The sequence below is a fragment of the Quercus robur genome, chromosome 11, assembly GCF_932294415.1.
Source record: "Quercus robur chromosome 11, dhQueRobu3.1, whole genome shotgun sequence".
In the NCBI taxonomy this organism is placed as follows: Eukaryota; Viridiplantae; Streptophyta; class Magnoliopsida; order Fagales; family Fagaceae; genus Quercus; species Quercus robur.
The window spans coordinates 45,296,224-45,320,841 of record NC_065544.1 but is presented as its reverse complement, the minus strand read 5'-3'; the positions used below and the strand labels follow the sequence as shown (position 1 = coordinate 45,320,841).

Genomic DNA, 24,618 nt, shown 5'->3' with positions numbered 1-24,618 from the left:
CGGGGTTCAAGTCTCCAGGAGGGAGCTTCACACACATATACACTTAGATTAGGTTAGAGTAGAATTCTATCTTGTATCAAAAAAAAAAAACTCGATTAAATTAATTAAAAAAAAAAAAAAAAACTCATGTGGATTAACGATTGAAGGACCAGTGGACATATATTAGACTTATTAGTCTTTGTTTTTGTTTTTGTTTTTTGGGTAATAAAGGAACTTCATTAAGAAACTAATAGTTTAGAATACAAGGCACTTAGCTTGATGCCTTTCATAATACATATCCATATTATCTAAGGGTGTATTTGTTTGAAGATGAAATAGGGTGGGTGGAAAACTTTAGAGAAAAAATAAAAAGGAAAACTTTTTTAGAGTATGTTTAGTTGAGTAGGAAGGAAAGAAAATAAACGGTGGGGCCTGGATGTTTTATCCCCGAGCTCATCAAAAAGTTTTCTCCTCCAAATGGAGAGAAAACTGAAGGAAGAAAATGAGGTTACTTAATTGACAAAAATGCCCATATGCACTTGCACATGGGCAATTTGTCCAGTTTTTTTTTTTTTTTTTGGTACTTTCTTGGGCATGTTGCCCATGTTGCCTCTTCCTTTTTTTTTTTTTTTTTTTTTTTTTTTTTAACTAGACATGATTTTTTTTTTTTTTTTGGAACGTGATTTTTTTTTTTGATAAATTGGGTGATTGCTTTTTTTTTTTTTTTGGTTGTTTGTCACTTTTTTGTTTTAATTGACAATCATTTTTTAACATTTATATAAACTCACTTTTTCCATTCTCTCACTTTTCCACTCCCAACCAAACAAAAATGAGAGAAATTAAAAAATTTTCTATCCTCTTATTTTTCCATCCTCCCACCATTCTTTATCCTTTCTACTTTTCCACCTCTCCAACCAAATGAACCCTAAAAGTAACAAAAGATCGACATGAGTAGGGAGATTATCAAAAACTAGTCTTACCACACGCGTTTCACATGTGTGATGAGCTTTTTTTTTTTTTTTTTTTAGTACCAAAATTTTCCAAAAATATAAAAGAGAAAACAGCTAAAAATCAAATAGAACAATCAAAATCATATATGAGCAATAAAACGATAAAATAATATAAAAAAAAAAAACTAAAAGAATTACCTTGTAGGAAATGGTCGGTTACTCTTTCATGTTATTAGTAGTATAGATTACAAAATCCTGTTCTTGCATTACACCCTTTCTTGCCCGAGCATCATCCATTTGAACTTTTCGTAAGGCATATCACAGCATTAGGATCAAGTTCAAATTTTTATAGCAGTGCTTAATTGTCTTCATTAGTATTCTCCTCAAAAGCTCCTTGCAATCGTCAACAAGGCAAATTCTCCTAGACATTCTTGATTCTTTTGAACTTTTCATAAGGCATATAACATATATACATTAGTCAATAGCTTAATATGCATAATCTTATCTCGTTGCATTACAAAGGTATTCAAACCTAGCTATGATACCAACTACCAAGAATCTTATTATAAGAATATAAATGTCCGTGTAAACCAATTTGTTATATGGTAGCTCGTGAGGGAAACCACGTACTACAGCCTACAGGTAGCGGGCTTTGTGGCATGGATTAGCTACATGTAATCTCTGGATTTTTGTCCATGTTAGACCGCCTAGAGCACTCAGAAATAGCGAGAATGAACGAAAAATGACAGACGAATAAAGAAGAACGATGATCCTTACAGGCCTGCTGAAGAAACTGACAGGATGAGAACCCTAAACAAGAGGAACTTCTATTATGTTGAGAAGTAGGGGTGTAAACCGAAAAATTAAAATGATAGTTTAGTCAATTCAGAATAACTAGCCTCCTAAACATTAAAAGGAGAAAGACATTTGATGACTAATTTTATGCTTACTTCATTCATATTTTTCAATGTACATAAATACTAATGAGGAGATAACATCATCACTACAATCTCTTAAAACATAGGATCCAACTCCTATTTTAAATATAAATACAATCCAATTGTTGTCCTTTAACTCCTGTTTTTAAAATTAAAACCACTAATTTACTAACTTTTCAATTATATCCCTATTTTATTTCCAAGAGCATTTAAAAAAAAAAAAAAAACACGTTTAAACCAATATTTAAAAATCCATATAAATGGAGCACCTTTTTAGTTACATTATTTTAAAAAAAAAAAAAAACGTTTACGTTGCACAACACGTCACCGCAAAATAAAGTTTTCGTTGTGCAAAAACAACTAATTAGAATTGGCATTGCACACGCTATTCTCATCCAATAGAGTTTGTATTCTAAAGTATAGGGTTTTTTAATTGGGTAAGACTTAGGTACAATACTTAGGTGCTACTTCTTAGGTTTTTCTCTTAAGATTATGCCATGTGGATTTTTTCGTATGGGATGGAAATGTATTTTTTAGTTAAGTAATCACATGGCTGAATTTTAAGAAGATAACCTAAGAAACAGCACCTAAGGTACTGTACCTAAGTTTTGTCATTTTTTATTTAATTAAAATGATATGTTAGAACTTGTATTTGAATATGATAATAAATTATGTCCCCTTAAAAAGTTGAGTTTTTTAAAACAGGACTAGTGTGCTGTCGTAGGCAACCAAAAATAAAAACCTATACTCCTAAAAATATATGTAGTAGTGCAAGTAAGGATCGTTCCCACAGAGAGTATCTAGCCTAGTTTTATGCTATGTGAACAAAGAGGGGGGGGGTTTGAGTATAATAAAAACAATTTTAAGAAAAAAAAAACTAAGGAACAATTCAAATTAAAGTATCGAATTCAATCAAAAGAACAAACTTTGGTCTAAGTCAACATCCACCATCGGAATTTTACAACTGATCATCAATGCAAGTATATATCAATTCACACTTAGAATATTCACTGTTGGAACTATTTTCCAATCTCTCCTAGTTAATTAGAAAACAAGCGATCTAATAAACCCTGACTATTAAACAACCCAAAACAAGCGCTAAAAGTTTAATCTAGTAGAGCAGCCTTAAGAATTAGAGAGATCGATAAAACTAAACAACACAAGCACAAGCAGTTATATTTAATCTAGTCAAGCGTTCTTCCTAAGATCTAATAATTTCTGACGCAGCAAATCATTAAATTTTGATTACTTCACAAGTTAGAGAGATCAAACAATTACGGATTTGATATCTAATCTAGCAGTAGATTGCAACGAATAATAAACTAGTACGCCTCCTAGTATTTAAATGACACAATAATGAAAATAGGCACAGAAGAACATTCGATATTCAAAATATAAATTGAACAATAAAAACTAATTAGATCTCACAGTTTTATTGATTCTGAGGCTTCAGTTTCCTTCGACCAAGTATAAAAGTTTAGCCAAGTAGAGCCATGATGAAAACTCAAAGGAGAAAATCAGAGAAGAGGAGAGAGAGAGAGGCATGTGTGTCCAATTCTGATTTCTCCTCCCCCTTTTACACGTTAATTCCCCCTTTCCCAAGCCTACAAAATCTCCTAAAAATATTCTCAATAATAATATCCAAATCTGACTAATTAAGGAAAAATATTAAAAATAAAACAAAGTCCTAACATAACATGGAAAGTGTTGTTTTTCAGCTGGAATTTTCATGCATCAGATCTGGAAGCTTCCAAAAATAAACCGCATCAGATCTGCGTATTAGAATTGCAGGCAAAGGAACATTCCAGAACGTCAACAGTGCAGGTACAGCAACTTCAAGCCCGATTTCGACCTTGATGCATCCCGTATCTCTCAAAACTCAAAACATGAAAGTTGTATAGCTTTGTCTTAGCGTTCCATAGCATCTTGAATCATCTCAATCAGAGTTCGGATGAGAGAGTTATGCCCAGATTACAAAGCAATGTCAAAGCTGTCCAAAATCGCCCAATTAGCTATGTTTTGCACTTAATGCCTCCATTTGCATCCTAAATCAAAATATATAAAAATAATGAGTACATTTAGGCATCAAATAAATATAAAAGACTAAACATTAAGAGAGAAAAATATGACATTTTGCATTCTCATCAAGGACCAACAATTTGAGACTAAGATAGTATATATATAATTGGCACTAAATTGTTAGATTAGCCTAAAATTAACTAAGTTGTAATGAAACTTGAAGTTTAAATCATAATCATAGTTGTAGTGTGATTGTTTCTCATATTGCATTAAATAATGTACGCTAAAATCTTTTGTAAATGATTGTACATGATATGTCATGAGTTTGTTCTCTCACTCTTCCAAATCTTTGGCAAACCGTTCTTCTCTTTTGTTGTTACCACAATTAGAGCCATTCATATCCAACCAAACACACTTAACACAGCCATTTGCCAGTTATTGTTTTCAGTTTGAACCACCTTAAGCAACATAAAAATAATTTGATCTCTACCAATTTGGATACCATTTTTACATTTTTGGAGTTTCAATCCTATATTCACTCTAGCTATGGAAAACTTCTTTCCTCTAAAGTATCATCCTATGCTTCAACTCTCATACGCGTTACTCATAGTTTCAAGCATTCCATTTGCTTTCTCTGAGATCAGGAACACACGCATTGTCAATGACTCCCGAGAGAAGATCACCTTTCAGACATTCGGGTTCTTACAAGGCGGTTGCGTCTCCATTTCCATTAAAGATATCTCATGGAAATCATCGAATCACAGGGCACAACTAAACACTTCTTCCATGGGATTTTACCTTTACAACTCTTCAGTTTTTGACCAACTCTATAACATGCCCTCCCCCATCAATTTCACCGTAAGTTTCTGCATTTTGTCGCGCCAGTATGATAAGCTTTTATTCACTTTTGAAAAGCTCACCACCAACTCAACCTATAATTTTTCCACTCCCATTGATAAACCTGAAGAATACACCTTGTCTTTTGCTAACTGCCAGCAAGAATTTGAAGTGTCAATGGATGTCCACACAGAGATGTACAATATACGAAATGGTCAAAAGGATTTCCTTTCTGCAGGCACAACCAATTTGCCAATGCTCTATTTTATCTTCTTTCTCATATATACAAGTTTTTTCATTATATGGGTCTTCACATGCATCAAACAAAGACTAATTGTTGACAAAATCCATATAGTTATGGGTGCATTGCTTCTCTTCAAGGGGTTCAAAATGATATGTGCTTTTGAACAATATTTATACGTGAGAAAAACTGGTACTCCACATGGTTGGGATGTAGCATTTTACGTATTTGGGTTCTTCAAGGGTATAATGCTTTTCACAGTCATTGTACTCATAGGCACTGGTTGGTCTTTCTTGAAACCTTACCTACAAAAGCGAGAGAAGATTGTTTTGATGATTGTAATTCCATTACAGGTTGTGGAGAATATAGCTTATGTTGTTTTGGAGGAAACAGGTCCAGCAATACAAATGAAGGATTGGTTAAAATGGAAACAGATTTTCTTCTTGGTTGATATCATTTGTTGCTGTGCAATATTTTTCCCAATAGCTTGGTCAATTAAAAGCTTACGAGAAGCATCCAAAACAGATGGCAAGGCAGCTAAGAATGTTGAAAAACTAATAATGTTCAAGACATTGTACACGGTTTTGGTGGGGTACTTGTATTTTACAAGGGTTTTTGCTGTGATGATTGGTACTGTATGTCCTTATGAATATAAATGGGTTCAGGATGCCATAACAGAAGCTGCAAGCTTGGCTTTCTATGTGTTTATTTTCTCTAACTTTAAGCCGATGGAAAGGAATCCATACTTGGAGATTGATGAAGAGGAAGAGAATGCAGCGGGCAAGTTGCTCGAAGAAGATGACACATTTGAACTCTAGGCTTTGAGCTGTTACGTTCACTACTATATTGTCCTGTCTCTCCCAGTTATATAGTGGAATGAGCTTCGACATTCAAGCTTCTTGAGAAACAAGGAGAGGAGATAATCATATCCCATATTTTAAGTACAATCTACTCATGTTCAAGGCTCCTTTCATAAGCCCGGTGTTGTCCTCTAAAACTAAAACTATTGTACTTCCTTAATATATATTCTTAAAGGCTTATTTGTGTTGTTCTTTCATCCCAAAAATTATAAATAAAAAAACAAGTATTTTTAACCAATGCCTTAAAAGGCACATGTTAAGAGTACTAAATACTTAATGATGAACATTAATTCACATCTTAAATTGCTTGTCAATACTTCATGGGTCCAGCTAACAAGTTCCTAAAGACATCGATTAAGGTTGAGTTATTTATTATAATTAATCAATTTTTGAGTGTAGTTGCACGTAAAAGAAATACTATTTGTTTATTTACTTTGTTACTTTTCAATGCAATTTGATCCATTAAATTCCTCATTAACGGATGTGTGAATGCACTCATTACCAAAATTTAATAAAAAATAAAAAGAAGAAGAGTTTTTACTAACAAGGTAATGAAAACAATTCAATAAATAAATAAGTTGATAAGAAGCCACGTGTTAAAAAAATAGTTAATAAAATAATAGCAAAAATATTGCTAAAAGTAATACATGTGACAATTGGGTAAGATATCCACTTAACAAAATCACAACTTTCACAACTTAACTCTTTTTTTTTATATATAGTTAATAATATAATATATGATTTTATGTTTAAGCGGATTATATAGGGTGCCACTTGAGCAAGATAACCCAAATCAATTTGAGCCCAATTTGAATATTAAACAAGTTAGAGTTGGATTTTTTTAGGCCATGGGTGGACTTAGGTTGAAAATCAGGATTAAAAAAACTCAACCAGAATTAAATTTGATTAAATTAGGGTCGACTGTAGTCTATTTACTTTCTGTATCATAACAATATAGTTGAAAATGCAATAAATTTTCTATTTTTAAAATAAATAAACAAATAAAATCCTAGAATTTTTAAACTATTGGGCCTACATTTTACTAGCCCATTTGTCGACACCAACCATCCTTATCAGGCCAATTGTTTTCTTGGGCCCATCATGATGATGAACAGATCTATGATCTATCTAAAAATTGCAGCTACTTACCGGTAATTGGTATAAATGGCATTGCTTAAGCAAATATCTCTTTTTTTTTTCTTTTTTTTTTTAAGGATTAATCTTTCAATTCACAGCCATACTTTATCCCAAAAAAAAAAAATCATGGTCTAACTTCCACTCCAAGCAATATAGAATTGTATTTTGTTAGCCTTTTGTTTTTAATAGAAATTTTTATATATTGGACCCTCTAACTTTGATTAAAATTTAATTAATTTCTCTTACTTTACTTTCATTCAATTCAATCCTCTAATTTTTGCATTAGTAATAGTCAAAATTACACCATTAACTTTCAACTTTGTTTAATACAAACTTCATTGTTTTGGGGTCCTTAATGGATTAATTTTGACAAATATTAATAGAATGGATGAATTGTATATTAACTAAAAAGTTAGTAAGTATTTGTAATTGAACAAAACTTAGGTACAGTACCTTAGGTATTGTTCGTTAAGTTCTCCTCTTAAGATTCAGCCATATGGCTAGTTAACTAAAAATTAATAATTTTAAAAAAATTCTAATATTAGTGGAACCAATTCTTTTCCAAATTCCTTAATTTGAAGGAACTAAAACTGAGGGGATTTGGAAGGGAAAGAGGGTTTAGAGGGGTATCTTAGCCCTCCAAATCCCCCCAAACTATTTCCTCCCTTAACTTTTTTAGTTTTCAAATTAAACACAATGTTAAGATGTCTATTAGGTTTAGAATCTTCCCAAGTAAGCTCAAAAGTACATGACATTTTAATTTACTAGTACAAACAAATTTTATCAATCCATCACATTTGGAATCATTGATCGATTTTTCAGACTATTTGTCCTTTCTTTGGGATTAGGTGAAGATGCAAGGATTGAATCCTAGATTTTGACCATCAAATGGAAAAATAATCTTATGCGATAGTTTTATGCATTATCCTCTTATAAAATGTGGACCCCACATACCATCTCTATCACATGAGATGGGAGTGCCATTGATCTAAAATGTATAACAACTATTTGTCAATTAATTGTTAATGAATAAAGGGTTTAGGATCTTTCTGGGTAAGCTAAAAACTAAAAAGTACATCATATTACATTTCAAGTACAAATTGATTATAAATAATAAATTTTTAGACTAGTTGTTCCTTTTTAGACTAGATTTTGACCATCAAATAGGAATATAATCTCATGCAATAGCTAATATGCAACCCTTCTCTCAGAACTTTTTGATCACATGAAATGAGAGTGTCAATTTACCTAAAACTTCTTAACAACTACTTGTCAGGTTCACCACATGTTATCAAGGATCCAATTGTCACTTAATAGTCCTCAATTTACAAAGTATTTTATGATATATCCTAAGAAATAGTAATGAAAATACTCCAAGAATATATGTGCATGATACTAATAATTTAATTACTTTCCTCTTAGCTTATATAGGATAAGTATTAGTTGATTATTGTATTAAAAACAAATTGTCTTAAATTTAAACCTTGTCTCTCTGCTTTTTAGTGGTGAGCCAAGATTTTTCTTAGGGGGATGAAATGAATTATGTATTGATGCATGTATAAAGTTAAACTCAAAACATATATATAAACAAATACACACATATGAGAGAGAATATAAATCTTAATTTTTTTTATCCTAAAGTAAGTTATAACTTACAAATGAATTACCATATATATCCTTGCAAGATTGATGAGAAGCTATCATTTGCCTAAAGTATAGACATGTCAAAAAAATTCCACAACAAATTTTTAGAGAAAGAAGGGGAAGGATCTTAGGGATTAAGGCAAGGGGGTCCTCCTTACTATGCTGATTCCATTTGGCCATCTTAAATAATGAATTAAAGATCAGTGCCCGAGGCACATGCAAGTATGCAACTCGTATATTGGGGGAGGGAGGTTGTTTAACAACCAACATAACATCAAACAAGCATAAGATTTGCTCACTTTATTCTAAGTGATCCAAATCATCCTACAATTAACGTTCAATGCTTTGAATTAAGGTTGAATTTGTGGAAATTTACATCGATCGACACATTGCAAACTCATTTTAAATAATTTTTTTATTTAAAAAAAAAATCTACGATGAGGATCTAGAGCTTTTACGACTCACAAGATTGATCCATTTCTTAAGAGACTTTAAATGTTGATTATTAAAATAATGTAAAATTTGTGGTTTATAAAATGTTGCAAAAACACCAGTGGCAGAACTGGTGTTTTTTGAAAAAAGTCAAAATATATGGATTTGTAATGAGTTGTCCCTATTTTATAGAAGAAAAAAAAAACTCAAGTTGATATTCTTTTGGCCCCCCTTTCTCCAATTAGTAATTAGTGATAAATTTAAATATCAATAATTTAAATTAACTGTGTATTCATCAACTTGTGATAAACATATCAAAACTTTGCTCCTACCTCGTTAAAAAAAATAAAATAAAATAATTCCTCTTGCTTACTTTGGCTATGATGGCAGTTGTAGGGTCACGTTTTTCTGGCCAAGCTCAAGATGCATGGGACCTTAGGCCAATGAGCCTGGTACAATGAATTTGTAGAGAGTGGGCCAAAGAGTTAAGCTTTAGTGTATGGACAACGATCATCACGGTGTTCTTCAAGGACCGAGTTTTCCAGAGAAAATTGGTCCTCGACACGATCCAATGAGCTTTTTCTGGTGCCTCTAATGTGTTGGGGGGGGGGGGGGTCTCTGCCCCGCCCCTTCTGTCTCTCTTTTCTCCCTTTTTATAATAGTTTCCTTCCTCCTGAATGGGGTATCTGGGGTAGGTGCTTGTTCCATCAGCCCTTCCCTCCAGTTGTTGGGAGTGGTTATAAGGACAGAGAAGTATGGCTATGTCAAGCACAAGGTACTGAATGCAATAATGACAGCCTTTCCCTTAGACATTTCTGTTTCCTCTGTTGTCCTTTTCTACTTTATCGCTTTTCCTGTTTTGTGGGTCGATATGGAGTGTCACTACCAATGGCAGGTTGCCTCTCTCATCCTCAGCTATATCCGTGCCGAGAAGGATTCTCCCTATGGCCGAGGAAGGGCTTTTCCTTCCCATAACCGATGAGGGATTTTTCCTTGGGCTGGGTCCCTGGCCCAGTGTAGACATCAACATGGGCCTATTGGTCTTTTACCCCCCACAATAGCCCCTCAAAATCCTGCTGTCCGACTCCTCGAACGGAGAAGAGGGTTTTGGTGACATCGGACCTCTGTCACAGCTTGCCAAGTCTTGCCCTCCATTAATGCCAGAGTCTCTTCGTTTGCCTTAGGCGCGTTCCTAGCTGTGGGACATTCTTTTGGCCTATCCAAGCCGCGTTCCTGTCGTTTTGGTACACGAGGCGCGCTTTAACTAGGGCCCTTTCACGAGGTGACATAAATCCAACGGCTGAAGACTACTCTAGAAGTTGTGCGAGATTTATTTCGCTTGTAGTTCCTTCTTGGAGATTTGGGTGAATTGATTGCCACCAGGTTTTGCCTCCTATATAAGTCGCACGGTGGGAGGTCATTCCCTTTTATTTGCAAACCCTTGAGCTTTTCAGGTTCCTAACTCTCCAAATGTTCCCAAAGTCCCCATTATGAGTGTGACTAAGGTTTAGGGAGTGAAATGGTCATGTTTAGGGTGAGGGTGAGGGAACCAAACCCTCTTCAGAAGCCTTGGGTATCTCCGAGATTCAGAATGGCCCAGTCAGGGCAAGAGAGACAAAGGCTAAAGATATTTCTTCACCTCGATAGGACGAGAAAGGAGTCTTTTCTTCCTTCAACCAAAATCCGAAGCAAGTGGAGGTTGCATCAGATTTTTTGTGCGACAGCACTAGGATTTTCGTCCGACGCCGTGTGCCACGCATGTGAGGGTTCGGGCTTCCCTTTTTCCGGTACCATCCATACTTGCTCGATTGCTGCTAGAGCAATACTCGCTCGATTGCTGCTAGAGCAAGTATGGAGATTTTGGCGTCCTTGCTTCTTCTTCTCTTCCACCGCCGGTGCCATCCAGACTTGCTTGGTTGCTGCTAGAGCAAGGTCGTGGATCGGGCACCTCCGCTTCTTCTTCTTTTCCACCGCCGATGCCATTCGTACTTGCGCTATTGCTGTTGGAGCTAGATTGAGGATTCATCGTTCTAGTGTGCCCCTTTTTTTTTAGTTAGCTTCTGATATAGGCTTGTCTAAGCCCTTTTTATGTATATTGTACTACTTCTTTATCTAATAAAAGATGATTTTATCTCATTTTGTGTATCCTTTTTTTTTCTGCAATAATTATTTTGGGAATGGATGTGCTGGTGTCTTTTCTTTCAAACAGTACTTAGAATCGATGCTCTTGTCAGTAAAGAGTTATCACTTTGAACTTATCAAAACTGACGGGCACAACAATGCCGACTTTAAGTAGGTTAACTATATAAGACTAACCAAGATGACAGCCGCATGTTCTGTACTGCGAACGGGATGACCGTCCGAGGACGTGTAATCTAAAATAAACTATCCGAAGGGGTCGACGGGTGCTAGGGTTCTTTTCTACGTTTCCAATGATATCCGTAGCTTTAACTTGCTTTAGGCGTCTAGCCCGAGGACCGAGGCATGATTGTACCTAGTCTAAACACTTAGGTAAGTACCATTGTGTGTTAGCTTCCATAAAGCCGGAGGTCCGAGGACCACGCAAGACCTCCATTCCGCCTAGGACTTAGGCCTTTCTTGGAGCGGCTAGTTTCCCCATAGGTTTGAGTCCGAGGACCATGCAAGACCTTGGTTTTGTCTAGCACTTAGACTTTTGGAGTGACTAGTTTCCCCATAGGTTCGAGTCCGAGGACTATGCAAGACCTTGGTTCTGTCTAGCACTTAAGCTCTTGGAGTGACTAGTTTCCCCATAGGTTTGAGTCCGAGGACCATGCAAGACTTTGGTTCTGTCTAGCACTTAGGCTCTTAGAGTGACTAGTTTCCCCATAGGTTTGAGTCCGAGGACCATGCAAGACCTTAGTTCTGTCTAGCACTTAATTTCCCCATAGGTTTGAGTCCGAGGACCATGCAAAACATTAGTTCTGTCTAGCACTTAAGCTCTTTGGAGTGACTAGTTTCCCCATAGGTTTGAGTCTAAGGACCATGCAAGACCTTGGTTCTGTCTAGCACTTAGGCTTTGGAGTGACTAGTTTCCCCATAGGTTTGAGTCCAAGGACTATGCAAGACCTTGGTTCTGTCTAGCACTTAGGCTCTTGGAGTGGTTAGTTTCCCCATAGGTTTGAGTCCGAGGACCATGCAAGACCTTGGTTCTGTCTAGTACTTAGGTTTTTGGAGTGGCTAGTTTCCCCATAGGTTTGAGTCCAAGGACCATGCAACACCTTGGTTCTGTCTAGCACTTAGGCTTTGGGAGTGACTAATTTCCTCATAGGTTTAAGTCTGAGGACCATGCAAGACCTTGGTTCTGTCTAGCACTTAGGCTCTTGGAGAGACTCTCAGCTTGTTTCTCCGGAAGGGACTCAGCGGATTGGACTACTAGGCCCGCGAGAATTAGCCCCCTGTCAAGTGCGCAGGGCACACATCTGATGTTAGAAGCCCCTAGGACCACGTTTCGCTTAGCAACCTTTCCCGTGTAATCAACGCTTCGAAGTGTGGACCTGAGTAGAAGCCAAGTTACAACAATGACGGTGTGTTTTAGGAAACAATGGGGAGGCTTTCGTGTAGCTTGTGCCACCGCCACAATGGTCTTCCGGATGGACTCCTACTGGCAGGAGCTTAATCCCACCGTGATTAGCTGTTGCACTTGCTAATGCACAAGCTCTTCCCACAGACGGCGCCAATTATAGGGTTACGTTTTTCTGGCCAAGCCCAAGATGCATGGGACCTTAGACCAGTGAGCCCAATACAATGAATTTGTAGAGAGTGGGCCGAAGAGATAGGTTTTAGTGTATGGACAACGGTCATCACGGTGTTCTTTAAGGACCGAGTTTTTCAGAGAAAATTGGTCCTCAGCACGATCCGAGGAGCTTTTTCTGGTCCCTCTGATGTGTTGGGGGGAGGGGTCTTTGCCCCGCCCCTTCTGTCTCTCTTTTCTCCCTTTTTATAGTAGTTTCCTTCCTTCTGAATGGGGTCTCTAGGGTAGGTGCTTGTCCCATCAGCCCTTCCCTCCAATTGTTAAGAATGGTTGTAAGGACAGAGAAGTATGGCCGTGTCAGGCACAAGGCACTGAATGCAATAGTGACAGCCTTTCCCTTAGACATTTCCGTTTCCTCTGTTGTCATTTTCTGCTTTAGCGCTTTTCCTACTTTGTGGGTCGATATGGAGTGTCACTACCAATGGCAGGTTGCCTCTCTCATCCTTAGCTATATCCGTGCCGAGGAGGATTCTCCCCATGGCCAAGGAGGGGTTTTTCCCTCCCATGACCGAGGAGGGATTTTTCCTTGGGCTGGGCCCCTGACCCAGTGTAGACATCGACGTGGGTCTATTGGTCTTTTACCCCCCACAGTAGTGTTTCTCAAAAAATTACGATGTTGTTTGGTATTATTGTTTAAACAACAGTTTTCAGTGTTTAAATAATAATAACACTTCTGACACATATTTCTATAACACTCCAGCACGTATTTCCACAACTCACCTTGAGTCCACATGTGAGTTTTTGACCATTTTCTCAATTTTAGTCCTCTTTCTTCCGTACCATAATTTCTCAATTTGTCTCCTTCATCTTTCCTTGTCTCTGACTTTGAAATATTTGTTTATGTACTTTGTTACTTTTCAATGTAGTTTGATCCATTAAATTCCTCATTAACGGATGTGTGAATGCACTCATTACCAAAATTTAATAAAAATAAAAAGAAGAAAAGTTTTTACTAACAAGTTAATGAAAAAAATTCAATAAATAAATAAGTTGATAAGAAGCAAAAAGTCACGTGTTAAAAAAAATAGTTAATAAAATAATAGTAAAAATATTACTAAAAGTAATACATGTGACAATTGGGAAAGATATCCATTTAACACAATCACAACTTTCATAACTTATTTATATATATAGTTAATGATATAATATATGATATTACATTTAAGTGGAATATGTAGGGTGCCACTTGAGCAAGATGACCCAAATCAATCTGAGCCCAATTTGAATATTAGACAAGTTAGAGTTGGATTTTTTTAGGCCATGGGTGGACTTGGGTTGAAAATCAAGATTAAAAAAACTCAATCCGAATTAAATTGATTAAATTAGGGTTGACTATAGTCTATTTACTTTCTGTATCATAACAATATAGTTGAAAATGCAATAAATTTTCTATTTTTAAAATAAATAAACAAATAAAATCGTAGAATTTTTAAACTATTGAGCCTGCATTCCACTAGCCCATTTGTCGACACCAACCATCCTTATCAGGCCAATTGTTTTCTTGGACCCATCATGATGATGAACAGATCTATGATCTATTTAAAAATTGCAGCTACTTACCGGTAATTGGTATAAACGGCATTGCTTAAGTAAATATCTCTTTAATTATTTTTTTTAAGGATTAATCTTTCAATTCACAGCCATACTTTATCCCACAGCCAAACTTCCACTCCAAGCATTATAGAATTTGTATTTTGTTAGCCTTTTGTTTTTAATAGAAATTTTTATACATTGTACCCTCTAACTTTGATTAAAATTCAATTAATTTCTCTTACTTTACTGTCATTCAATTCAATCATCTAATTTTTAGTTTTGTTCAATTTAGTCACGCATTAGTAATAGTCAAAATTACACCATTAACTTTCAACTTTGTTTAATACAAACTTCATTGTTTTGGGGTCCTTAATGGATTAATTTTGACAAATATTACCAGAATGGATGAATTGTATATTAACTAAAAAGTTAGTTAGTATTCGTAATTGAACAAAACTTAGGTACAGTACCTTTGGTGCTGTTCCTTAGGTTCCCCTCTTAAGATTCAGTCATATGACTAGTTAGCTAAAAAATGCACTTCCATCTCATGAGAAAAAATTCATGTGACAAAATTTTAAAATCGAAACTTAAGAAACAGCACCTAAGTCTTACACTTTGTAATTTACCTTTAAAATTATCAAGTCTAAACTTCTTTCCCAAGCAAATTTTAGATTATTTCAACCGTCTAAAATATACAAAATCCAATCCACCTGTCAACAAACTATTGACCTACCCCATGAAAAGTCAAAAGTTCTTAACTTTGACTCTGACCATAAATGCTTATACCATATAATTCACAGACACGTTCACAACTCAGCAGCTATACAAATAAGTACCCTATCACAGATATCACAACTCATTTCCTTTTTGTCAAATAAAAACTTACGCCCGTGTTTAAATATATATTTTCAGTTTTTAAACAATATTATACGTATTTTCACACACTTTTTTATCCACACGTATTTCTAAAAAAACTAAAAACTGTTGTTTAAACACACGTAACAAACAGACCCTTAGTAGTCTTGTCACAGCTGAAAGCTCTATTTATTTTTCAACTTCACCTTGTGTTCGGTAAAAGGTATGTTTGGTTCTGTGACTTTCCTCAATGAATTTTGTGGATGAAATTTCGGATTTTGTTAAAAGTTCTAACTTTTAAAGGCATTAGCTAATAAATATGCAATTGGGTATTTTCAATTTTCACTTTTAGAAGTTAGAGAGAATGTTATTGAACCATTGATTAATTGTTTTGGGACTTCATTCAAAGCTAATAAACATGCATTTGTGAGTTGAAATTTGGCTTGGACATCCTACAGATTGTATAATTTTCACAATGATTATGTGATCAAAATTGAAACCTGATCAATTTTATTATAGCACTGTTTGTATGGAAATTATGTTTCTGTTTTGGGTTTGCTTTCCTAAGTTTCTTTATGAGATGTGAGAGGAATAGCATGTGGGATTTGTTTGAATATAAGTAAAGAAAGAAAATTTAGCTATTTTATTTGAAATAAGAGGAATTGGGGTTTGGTGGTATGGTGTTGGTGGATATGAAAAGGGTGGTGAGTGGTGATATATGGGTAGACAATGTTGTTGTTGGTGGTGGAATTAATGGAGACAATGGCAGTCTACAGGTGTTTGTGGTGATGGTGAGATTGATAGCATGGTACCAATTGACTCTCACATAAAGTTCTTCTTTGGCAATTCAAAAGTGGGAGAATATTTATGACAATCTCTATCAGCGTGTCAGATAGCTAAATTCTTATATGCCTATTTGAGAAGATGGGTTTAAATGAGCAAATGGATACTTGTATACCGGATATTTTTATGACATTATCCAAACCCTGCTGAAATAGGCTCATTTGCCACCCATTTCAATAGTCATGGTTGAAGGTGATCATTGGGGTGGGGATGTTTCTATTTGTTGTGTTGGGTGGTGGTGATGTTGTTTTGTGGTGGTTGTTTTTTGTTGGGGTGGTGTCAAAGTTCAGCACCCAAAAGCAAGAAGAAGAACCAACCACAAGCATCAGATAAGAAGATCTAAACATGGGTTATACAACAAAAAAAGGACTGTACATATGACAAAGCTAGAAGTCGTTTTTTGTTACTTTAATTATCTTCTTAGTGTTCACACGTGATATAATCAGCTGTAACTATCTCTTACACGTGTTCCTTATAATATGCACAATTAGTTAGAGCTTAGCAAGTTAGTTAGCTTAGTTTTCTTGTATAAATACGATCTTGATGTACAGAATCAGTTTATGTTAATACAATCAGATATTTCTTATCTTTCTTGCTCTGTTGCTCTCTGGTTTCTTCTTTCTCTGATTGTATTAGATTCTTTTATGGTATCAGAGCTTAAAGCCTCTGTTAATGGCGTCAAACCCTAGCCAAAGTTCCTCTTCTTCCCCTTCTTCTACCCCTGCTCTGCGTGAGCCCTCTCCAATAGAGGATCTTCGAAGCCCGTTCTTCCTTCACCACGGTGAATCACCTGGTGCGATTCTCGTCTCTCAATCTTAATCTTTGACAGAGGACAATTATTCTACATGGGCCAAAGCTATGCGAATGGCTTTGGATGCCAAAAGCAAACTCAGATTCGTGGATGGATCTATCATTGCTTCTATGGCAACCACGCCTCTTGAGAAGCTAGCTTGGTCCAAGAACAATTCCATGATTTCATCATGGATATTGAATTCGGTCTCTCCTCATATCACAGCCAGTGTGATTTACAGAGATACGGCTCTTGAAGTCTGGAATGCTCTTAGAAATCAGTTTTCTCAGGCTAATGGACCGAGAATTTCTCAGCTTCAGAAGCAGATATCCATGGTCATGCAAGGAGATTCAACAGTAACAAGCTTCTTTACTTGTCTTCAAATAGCTTGGGATCAGTTGTTGAATTTCAGGTCTTTGCCGTGTTGTGCTTGTGGTAAATGTACCTGTGGAGTCAATGACAAAATTACATCTTTTCAACATCAAGATTCGATAATGCAATTCCTCAATGGATTGAATGATGCCTATTCACAAGTCAGAACTCAAATCTTGATGATGGAGCCCATTCCTTCTCTTGATAAAGCTTTTTCTTTGGTCATTCAAGAAGAGAGACAGAGAGCTTTGGGATTCAATGTCAATTCTTCTGTTGAGTCTACTGCTTTAGCAGTCAAAAACCAAGGGTTCAATCAAAGCTCAAATTTTTCTGGCAATGTTGGTAAGAATATCAAAGGCAATGGGGGAAAAGGAAGACCTATTTGCAACCATTGTGGGAAAGTTGGTCATGTGATGGAAAAATGCTACAAGCTTGTAGGTTTTCCACCAGGATACAAGCAGAAGGGCAAAGTATCCATGGCTAATCAAGTCATAGTTGAAGGAGATCAAGCTCAATCTAATTTCACTCCTCAGATTGCTTCTTTTCCATTTACTTCAGAGCAATGCAAGCAGTTTCTGTCAATGTTAAGTGCTCATGCTTCTGCTTCAACTTCCAATGATGTAATTCATTCAGCCAATTCTGCACTTTCAGGTAATTCTTGTGAATTGTTTCAAGAATCTATTGCCTGAGCATGGAGCATTCAATATTTGCTGTTAATCCTAGCAATAAAACTGCTTTTGGTAATGAACTTTGGTTCTAGATACTGGGGCAACAGATCACATAGTTCATTCTCTTACCTTATTCACTAAAATTACTAGTTGTGTTGCTACTTTTGTTCAATTACCCAATGGTGAGAAGGTAACTGTTACTCACATAGGTACCATTCAAGTCACTTCTACTTTACTTCTTGAGAATGTGCTTTGTGTACCAACCTTTACTTTCAACCTCATATCAGTGAGTAAATTGACTAAATCTCTATCTTGTTGCCTTGTTTTTCTATCCTATTATGGTTTCATACAGGACCTTACTTGTTGGAAAACGATTGGAGTGGGTAAACTACATCACAATTTGTACCTGCTGCAATCTTCAAACATTTGTGATTCTGTTTCAGAAGTTTCTTCTACTCTACAGTCAGTTTTCAAGTCCTTTGTTAATTCTGTTTCTGCTGTTTCTAAGCCATATCTTTGGCATCTTAGGCTAGGCCATGTGTCTGATGATAAGCTTCAAGCTTTACATCATTGTTTACCTGATGTACCATCTTTACACAGTAATAAAGATTGCATTGTTTGTCCTATTGCTAAGCAGAAACGACTTCCCTTCCCTTGTTCTAATCATATCTCTTCTAATGCTTTTGATCTTATTCATTGTGATGTTTGGGGGCCATTTGTTAAAGCTACTCATGATGGTTTTCAATATTTCCTTACTATTGTAGATGATGGCACTAGATCTACATGGTTATATCTCATGAAATCTAAATCTGAAACTAGGCCTCTATTGATGTCTTTCTATAATATGATATGTACACAGTTTAATATCCACATTAAAGCTATTAGGATTGACAATGCTCCAGAATTTTTCCTAAAAGATTTCTATGCTAGTCATGGTATAATTCACCAGCACTCTTGTGTTGCTACTCCACAACAAAACTCAGTTGTAGAGAGGAAACACCAACATATTCTTAACATAGCTAGAGCATTGAAATTTCAGTCAAATGTCCCTATTTCTTACTGGGGTGATTGTGTTTTAACTGCTGTGTACATCATCAATAGATTGCCTACTTCAATTTTAGAGAATAAAACACATTTTGAGAAGCTTTATGGTCAACTCCCATCATTTGCTCACTTGAAGGTCTTTGGGTGTCTATGCTTTGCTTCCACTTTAGCCCACACCAGAAATAAGTTTGAACCTAGATCCACACCTTGTGTTTTTCTTGGGTATCCCTTTGGTGTCAAGGGTTACAAACTTCTCAACTTACTCACCAAGAAAATTTTTCTCTCTAGAGATGTTATCTTCCATGAAACTGTGTTTCCTTTTGCTTCTGCTACTTATTCTCCTCATTCCTCTCTTTCTTTACCTCACATCTTTCCTTCAGTTGCTTCTGGACCTGATTTTACATCTCCCCTTGTTCCTGAATCCTTTCCTTCTTCACACACAGACATTTCTGTTGATTCTAGCACTTCTGAACCAGCTTTACCTAATGTTTCTGTTCCTAGTATTTCTACAGATTTCAATCCACTTCCTGCCAATTCTGCAGATTCTTCCTCTTCACCACTTCCCCCTAACCCCCCTTTAAGAAAATCTGCTAGAGTTTCCAAACCTCCAGCTTACTTACAAGATTATAAATGCAGCAATGTTACTTATGATGATCATACTCTTTCCACCTTTTCCAACAAGTCTGGTTCTGCTCCTATCACTTCAGGTACAAAATACCCCTTATCTCACTATCTTGACTCCTCTAAATTGTCCTCCTCTTATTCCCTTTATTGCTCCCTAATTGCTGCTATTCCTGAGCGTAAGTTTTATCATGAGGCTGTTAAAGACCCCAAATGGCAAGATGCCATGATAGCTGAGATCACTGTCTTAGAATCCAACAATACTTGGACCCTTACTCCTTTGCCTCCTCATAAAAGGGCTATAGGCTATAAATGGGTATATAAAGTGAAGTACAAGGCTGATGGGTCTGTGGAAAGGTACAAAGCAGGGTTGGTTGCAAAAGGGTTTACTTAACAAGAGGGGTTGGACTTTACTGAAACTTTCTCTCCTGTTGCTAAGATGAGTACTGTCAAAACTCTACTTGCTATTGCTGCTGTGAAAGGCTGGCATTTGAGTCAATTGGATGTTAATAACGCATTCCTTCATGGTGATTTGCATGAAGAAGTGTATATGCAGCTTCCTCAAGGATTTCACAGCAAGGGGGTCAATATAGTGTGCAAACTCAACAAGTCCTTGTATGGTCTTAAGCAGGCCTCAAGGCAATGGTATTCTAAGTTTTCAAATACCTTATTGAAGTATGGTTTCAAGCAGTCCAGGGCAGATTACTCTTTGTTTACTAAGAGGTTCAATAATTCATTCATAACATTACTTGTCTATGTGGATGACATATTAATTGCTAGCAATGACATTCAGGCTGTTGATGAATTGAAGGTTTCATTAGATCAGGAATTCAAACTCAAGGATCTTGGAGTTTTAAAGTATTTCCTTGGACTTGAAGTGGCAAGATCAGATAAGGGCATTTCCATATGTCAAAGGAAATATACTCTAGAAGTTTGAAGGAAGCGGGTATGATAGCATGCAAACCTAGTAAGGTGCCAATGGAGCAAAATCTGAAGTTAAGTAAGTTTCATGGCAAACTACTTTCTGATCTAGGCATTTATAGAAGACTGGTGGGAAGATTATTATATCTTACCATCACTAGACCAGATATAGGTTATGCAGTGAACAAACTCAGTCAATTTGTCTCTAAGCCTAGGAAACCACACTTAGATGCAGCTTAAGGTCCTTCAATACATCAAAGGGTGCCCTGGCCAAGGCATTTTGTTATCAATCAAGTCTGATCTGCAGTTGAAGGCTTACACAGATGCTGATTGGGCTTCTTATGTAGATACAAGAAGGTCAACTACTGGATTTTGTGTATTTTTGGGAGATTCCTTAATATCATGGAAGTCTAAAAAGCAGTCTATAGTGTCTCGATCTTCTGCAGAAGCTGAATATCGAGCTATGGCAGTGACAGTATGTGAGATGACATGGTTACTTGTTTTGTTGAAGGATTTGGAAGTTTATCACCCACAGCCTGCTCTACTTTTCTGTGATAATCAGGCAACCATTCACATTGGAGAAAACCCCATTTTTCATGAAAGAACCAAACATATCAAAGTTGATTGTCATTTGGTTAGAGATAAAGTGCAAGATAAAGTTGTAAGATTGTTTTATACTCCCTCACACACATAGTTGGCAGATTTGCTCACTAAAGCTTTGAGTGGTCAACAACTCAAATACTTACTTACCAAGATGAGCATAGTCAATATTCATAGTTCTGGTTCTCATCTTGAGGAGGACTGTCAAAGTTCAGCACCCAAAAGCAAGAAGAAGAACCAGCCACAAGCATCAGATAAGAAGATCTAAACATGGGTTGTACGACAGAAAAAGGACTGTACATATGATAGAGCTACAAGTCATTTTTTGTTACTTTAATTATCTTCTTAGTGTTCACACGTGATATAATCAGCTGTAACTATCTCTTACACGTGTTCCTTATAATATGCACAATTAGTTAGAGCTTAGCAAGTTAGTTAGCTTAGTTTTTTTGTATAAATACAATCTTGATGTACAGAATCAGTTTATGTTAATACAATCAGATATTTCTCATCTTCCTTGCTCTGTTGCTCTCTGGTTTCTTCTTTCTCTGATTGTATTAGATTCTTTTAGGTGGTATTATTGTTTCATTGGATTCCCAATGGTGACGGTGGTAGTGAAGTTTGGTTACACCTTGATAGATTGTGGTGGAAACTTTTGATTGGTGGGATTAGTGCCATTAGTTGTGGGTGTGTTGGTGTTAAGAATATTAATGGGTGTGATAATTGTGGTTTGAGGAAAACAGTCTAAAATATGAACTCAATTTCTTTGCTTCAATTTTGGCCCTACTTCAATTAAAGCTAGCTCCTACTCCTACTCCTCCTCCTTCTCCTCCAATGTTGTTGGTCTTTCGTTTGTAGTGGTAACTGTATAGTGAGAAAGCTCATCCTTGCCTTTAGACTAGAAAGCCGTCTTTTACATCCCCTAGACAAATTAATATGAAAAAAAATAATTAGTCATTATTTTTCATTAAGATATCAAACAGTTTTTGTCAGCTCTCTTGTTTTATATAAATTAAACCTGGAAACATGAAAATTATCAATATCAATGCCATTTAAGTAGTCTTTGTAATAATAGCAATGAAAGTAAGATATCTTGCTTTTGTAATTTCCAACAATGTGAAAATTTCTCACTATGATACCAAATGATTTTTAAAGGGCTATCTTGCTTTTCAAATGTCTGTGTATTTCATAATTACCTTGACTTAGCTTGTTTTGTAGTGTTTTGAGAGCTGATTAGATGTCGTGTATCTGAACTTAGCTTGACATCTAAACCATCATATTACTGTATCAACAGTCAACACCCCCCATAATTCCTTCTCAAAGACAAGCTAATAATTATAGTCCTCATACCATCTAGTAATAACAAGAAGGAAAAACCATTTCTGCTAGTAGTAGGGCCACTAGATTCACTTGTTATAAACAACAAAATTTCATTGTAATTTTTATCCACAACCAAATGAACAAAACCCAAAACAAAAAGGGCTTTATAGCCTTGCTAAATTAGCTTCACAATATAAATATGTGATTTCAGTGTTTCAAGAAAGCCAAAATAGCCACATCTTGATTATGATCCCAACCAAAATAGATATGAGTCACGTTCTTTATATCTAAAACTTCATGAACAATTTCTCCAAAAAAAAATTCATGAACAAAATCGACTTTGCCGTAGGTTGAGTAGGCTTGGCTTCTATATCATCCTATAGTGTTGAAAAACAAATTTCAATTAGTACAATAACCATAAAATTTTTATTTATTTATTTTGGTTACATTCATTATAGTCAAACATTTGAACTTACTAGTCAGGCTTCTACCACAGCAGTAAAGAACATACTTTTTTTTATCACATGGTACATTGATAAATTCATTACTATAGAAAAAAGAACACAAGTTGTCAACAATTCATTACCATACAAAAAAGAACACAAGTTCTACAACTCAATGCAATTTAGCACTACACAGACAACTCCAAACTATTTTTCTCTTTCACTTTAATTTAATTTACTCTTTCACTTCTACAACTAAACATTTTATTAAAAGAAAAATAAAATCACCAAATTTTTGAAGATGATTTTGAACCAAGAACCCAGAATATTTTGGGCATGCACTAATAAACACACATATACACTTAGATTAGGTTAAAGTATAATTTCTATCTTGTATAAAAAAAGACAGCAAAAAAATTCATCTTTCATCTATCAAGAGCCATAGATTATATGTATAAAATGAACTACACATGCCAAACATATTAACCTACTAGAATAATACATTGCTGCATGGTGTATGATCAATCCAAGTTTAGGAAAATAACGTACACTTAAGAAAAATTAGGACAAAAGAAAAAATTGTCATAAGGATTTTTAGAATAGCTCATGACCAAGCAATAGAATTTCCAATTTATGTCAAAGAAAAAATAAAACTCCAAAAATTGCTCAAGATGTAACAACAACAATAAAAACAACAAGCAAAGCAATAACAAAAATCAAAGCAAAGGGGGAAAAATACAAGAAGAAGATTAATACACTCACCCACTGCAATTTTTTATACCAATACATGAAAAGCCCATCCAACCACTATTCATTGGTTTCAAATCCAAACAAAAACTAAAACTGTAATACATATTTACACCAAGGACACACACAGGCTCACCATCAAACAGAAATTCAGTCATACCCAAAGCAAAGTAATATCCAATTCATGGCCACCATTATTCAATTTCAATCCACTCCCTCTCTCACTGTCACAACCACTACCACTACCACCACCGGAACCAGAACCGGAACCGCCACAGCCGCCACTTCTTATTACTCTTTCCCACACTCTCTTCTCTCTTCCTCTCCGCCCCATAGCCCAACCTTCCTCTTTCCCAAAACTCCACCACCACCACCACCACCACCACCATTCTCTTCACTCAAGCTTCGCAAAACTCACCGCCACCAACCCCACTTCTCCACTTCCCCAACCCAATGTCTTTCTTCAACACCAACCTTTTTGCCCTCCGTGTCTTCCCATGGCTCTTTTTCTTCACCACAAAACTCTCTCATTGATACCTTATTTGATTTGCTTCACCTCTCAGCTCGCTACAGCGATGCCCAGCTCGTGAACGCTGTCCACGCATGCATTCTCAAGCTCCAAGAGCACACCCATCTCAGCAATGCTCTCATTTCGGCATATCTCAAGCTGGGTCTTCTCTCTCAAGCTTACAATGTTTTCCTTGGCCTTTCGTGCCCCAATATCGTGTCTTATACGGAGTTGATATCTGGGTTTTCGAAGTCGAATCGAGAACACGAGGCGGTGGAGCTTTTCTTTCGAATGAGGGATTCAGGTATCGAGCCTAATGAGTATACTTTTGTTGCAATTTTGACTGCCTGCATTCGGGTTCTGGATTTACAACTGGGTTTACAAGTTCATGCTATGATAATTAAACTTGGGGTTTTGGAAGGTTCTGTTTTTGTTTCGAATGCGCTTATGGGGTTGTATAGTAAATGTGGGTGTTTCTTATTTGTGCTCAAATTGTTCGATGAAATGCTGCACAGAGACATTGCGTCGTGAAATACTGTTATAT

The 24,618-nt window shown here is 36.0% G+C and overlaps 2 protein-coding genes across 2 annotated transcripts; both read left to right on the top strand.

Annotated features, from left to right (window-relative positions):
* Nucleotides 1-4,432: 4,432 nt before the first annotated feature.
* Nucleotides 4,433-5,782, top strand: LOC126705302 (protein CANDIDATE G-PROTEIN COUPLED RECEPTOR 7-like). The gene is made up of 2 exons (XM_050404195.1): nucleotides 4,433-5,656; nucleotides 5,690-5,782. Exons 1-2 carry the CDS (start codon nucleotides 4,433-4,435, stop codon nucleotides 5,780-5,782), a joined length of 1,317 nt encoding a protein of 438 aa, XP_050260152.1.
* Nucleotides 5,783-23,750: 17,968 nt separating this feature from the next.
* On the top strand, nucleotides 23,751-24,605 carry LOC126707729 (pentatricopeptide repeat-containing protein At5g03800-like). The gene has a single exon (XM_050407593.1). The coding sequence runs from the start codon at nucleotides 23,751-23,753 to the stop codon at nucleotides 24,603-24,605; it is 855 nt and encodes a 284-aa protein (XP_050263550.1).
* Nucleotides 24,606-24,618: the final 13 nt, after the last annotated feature.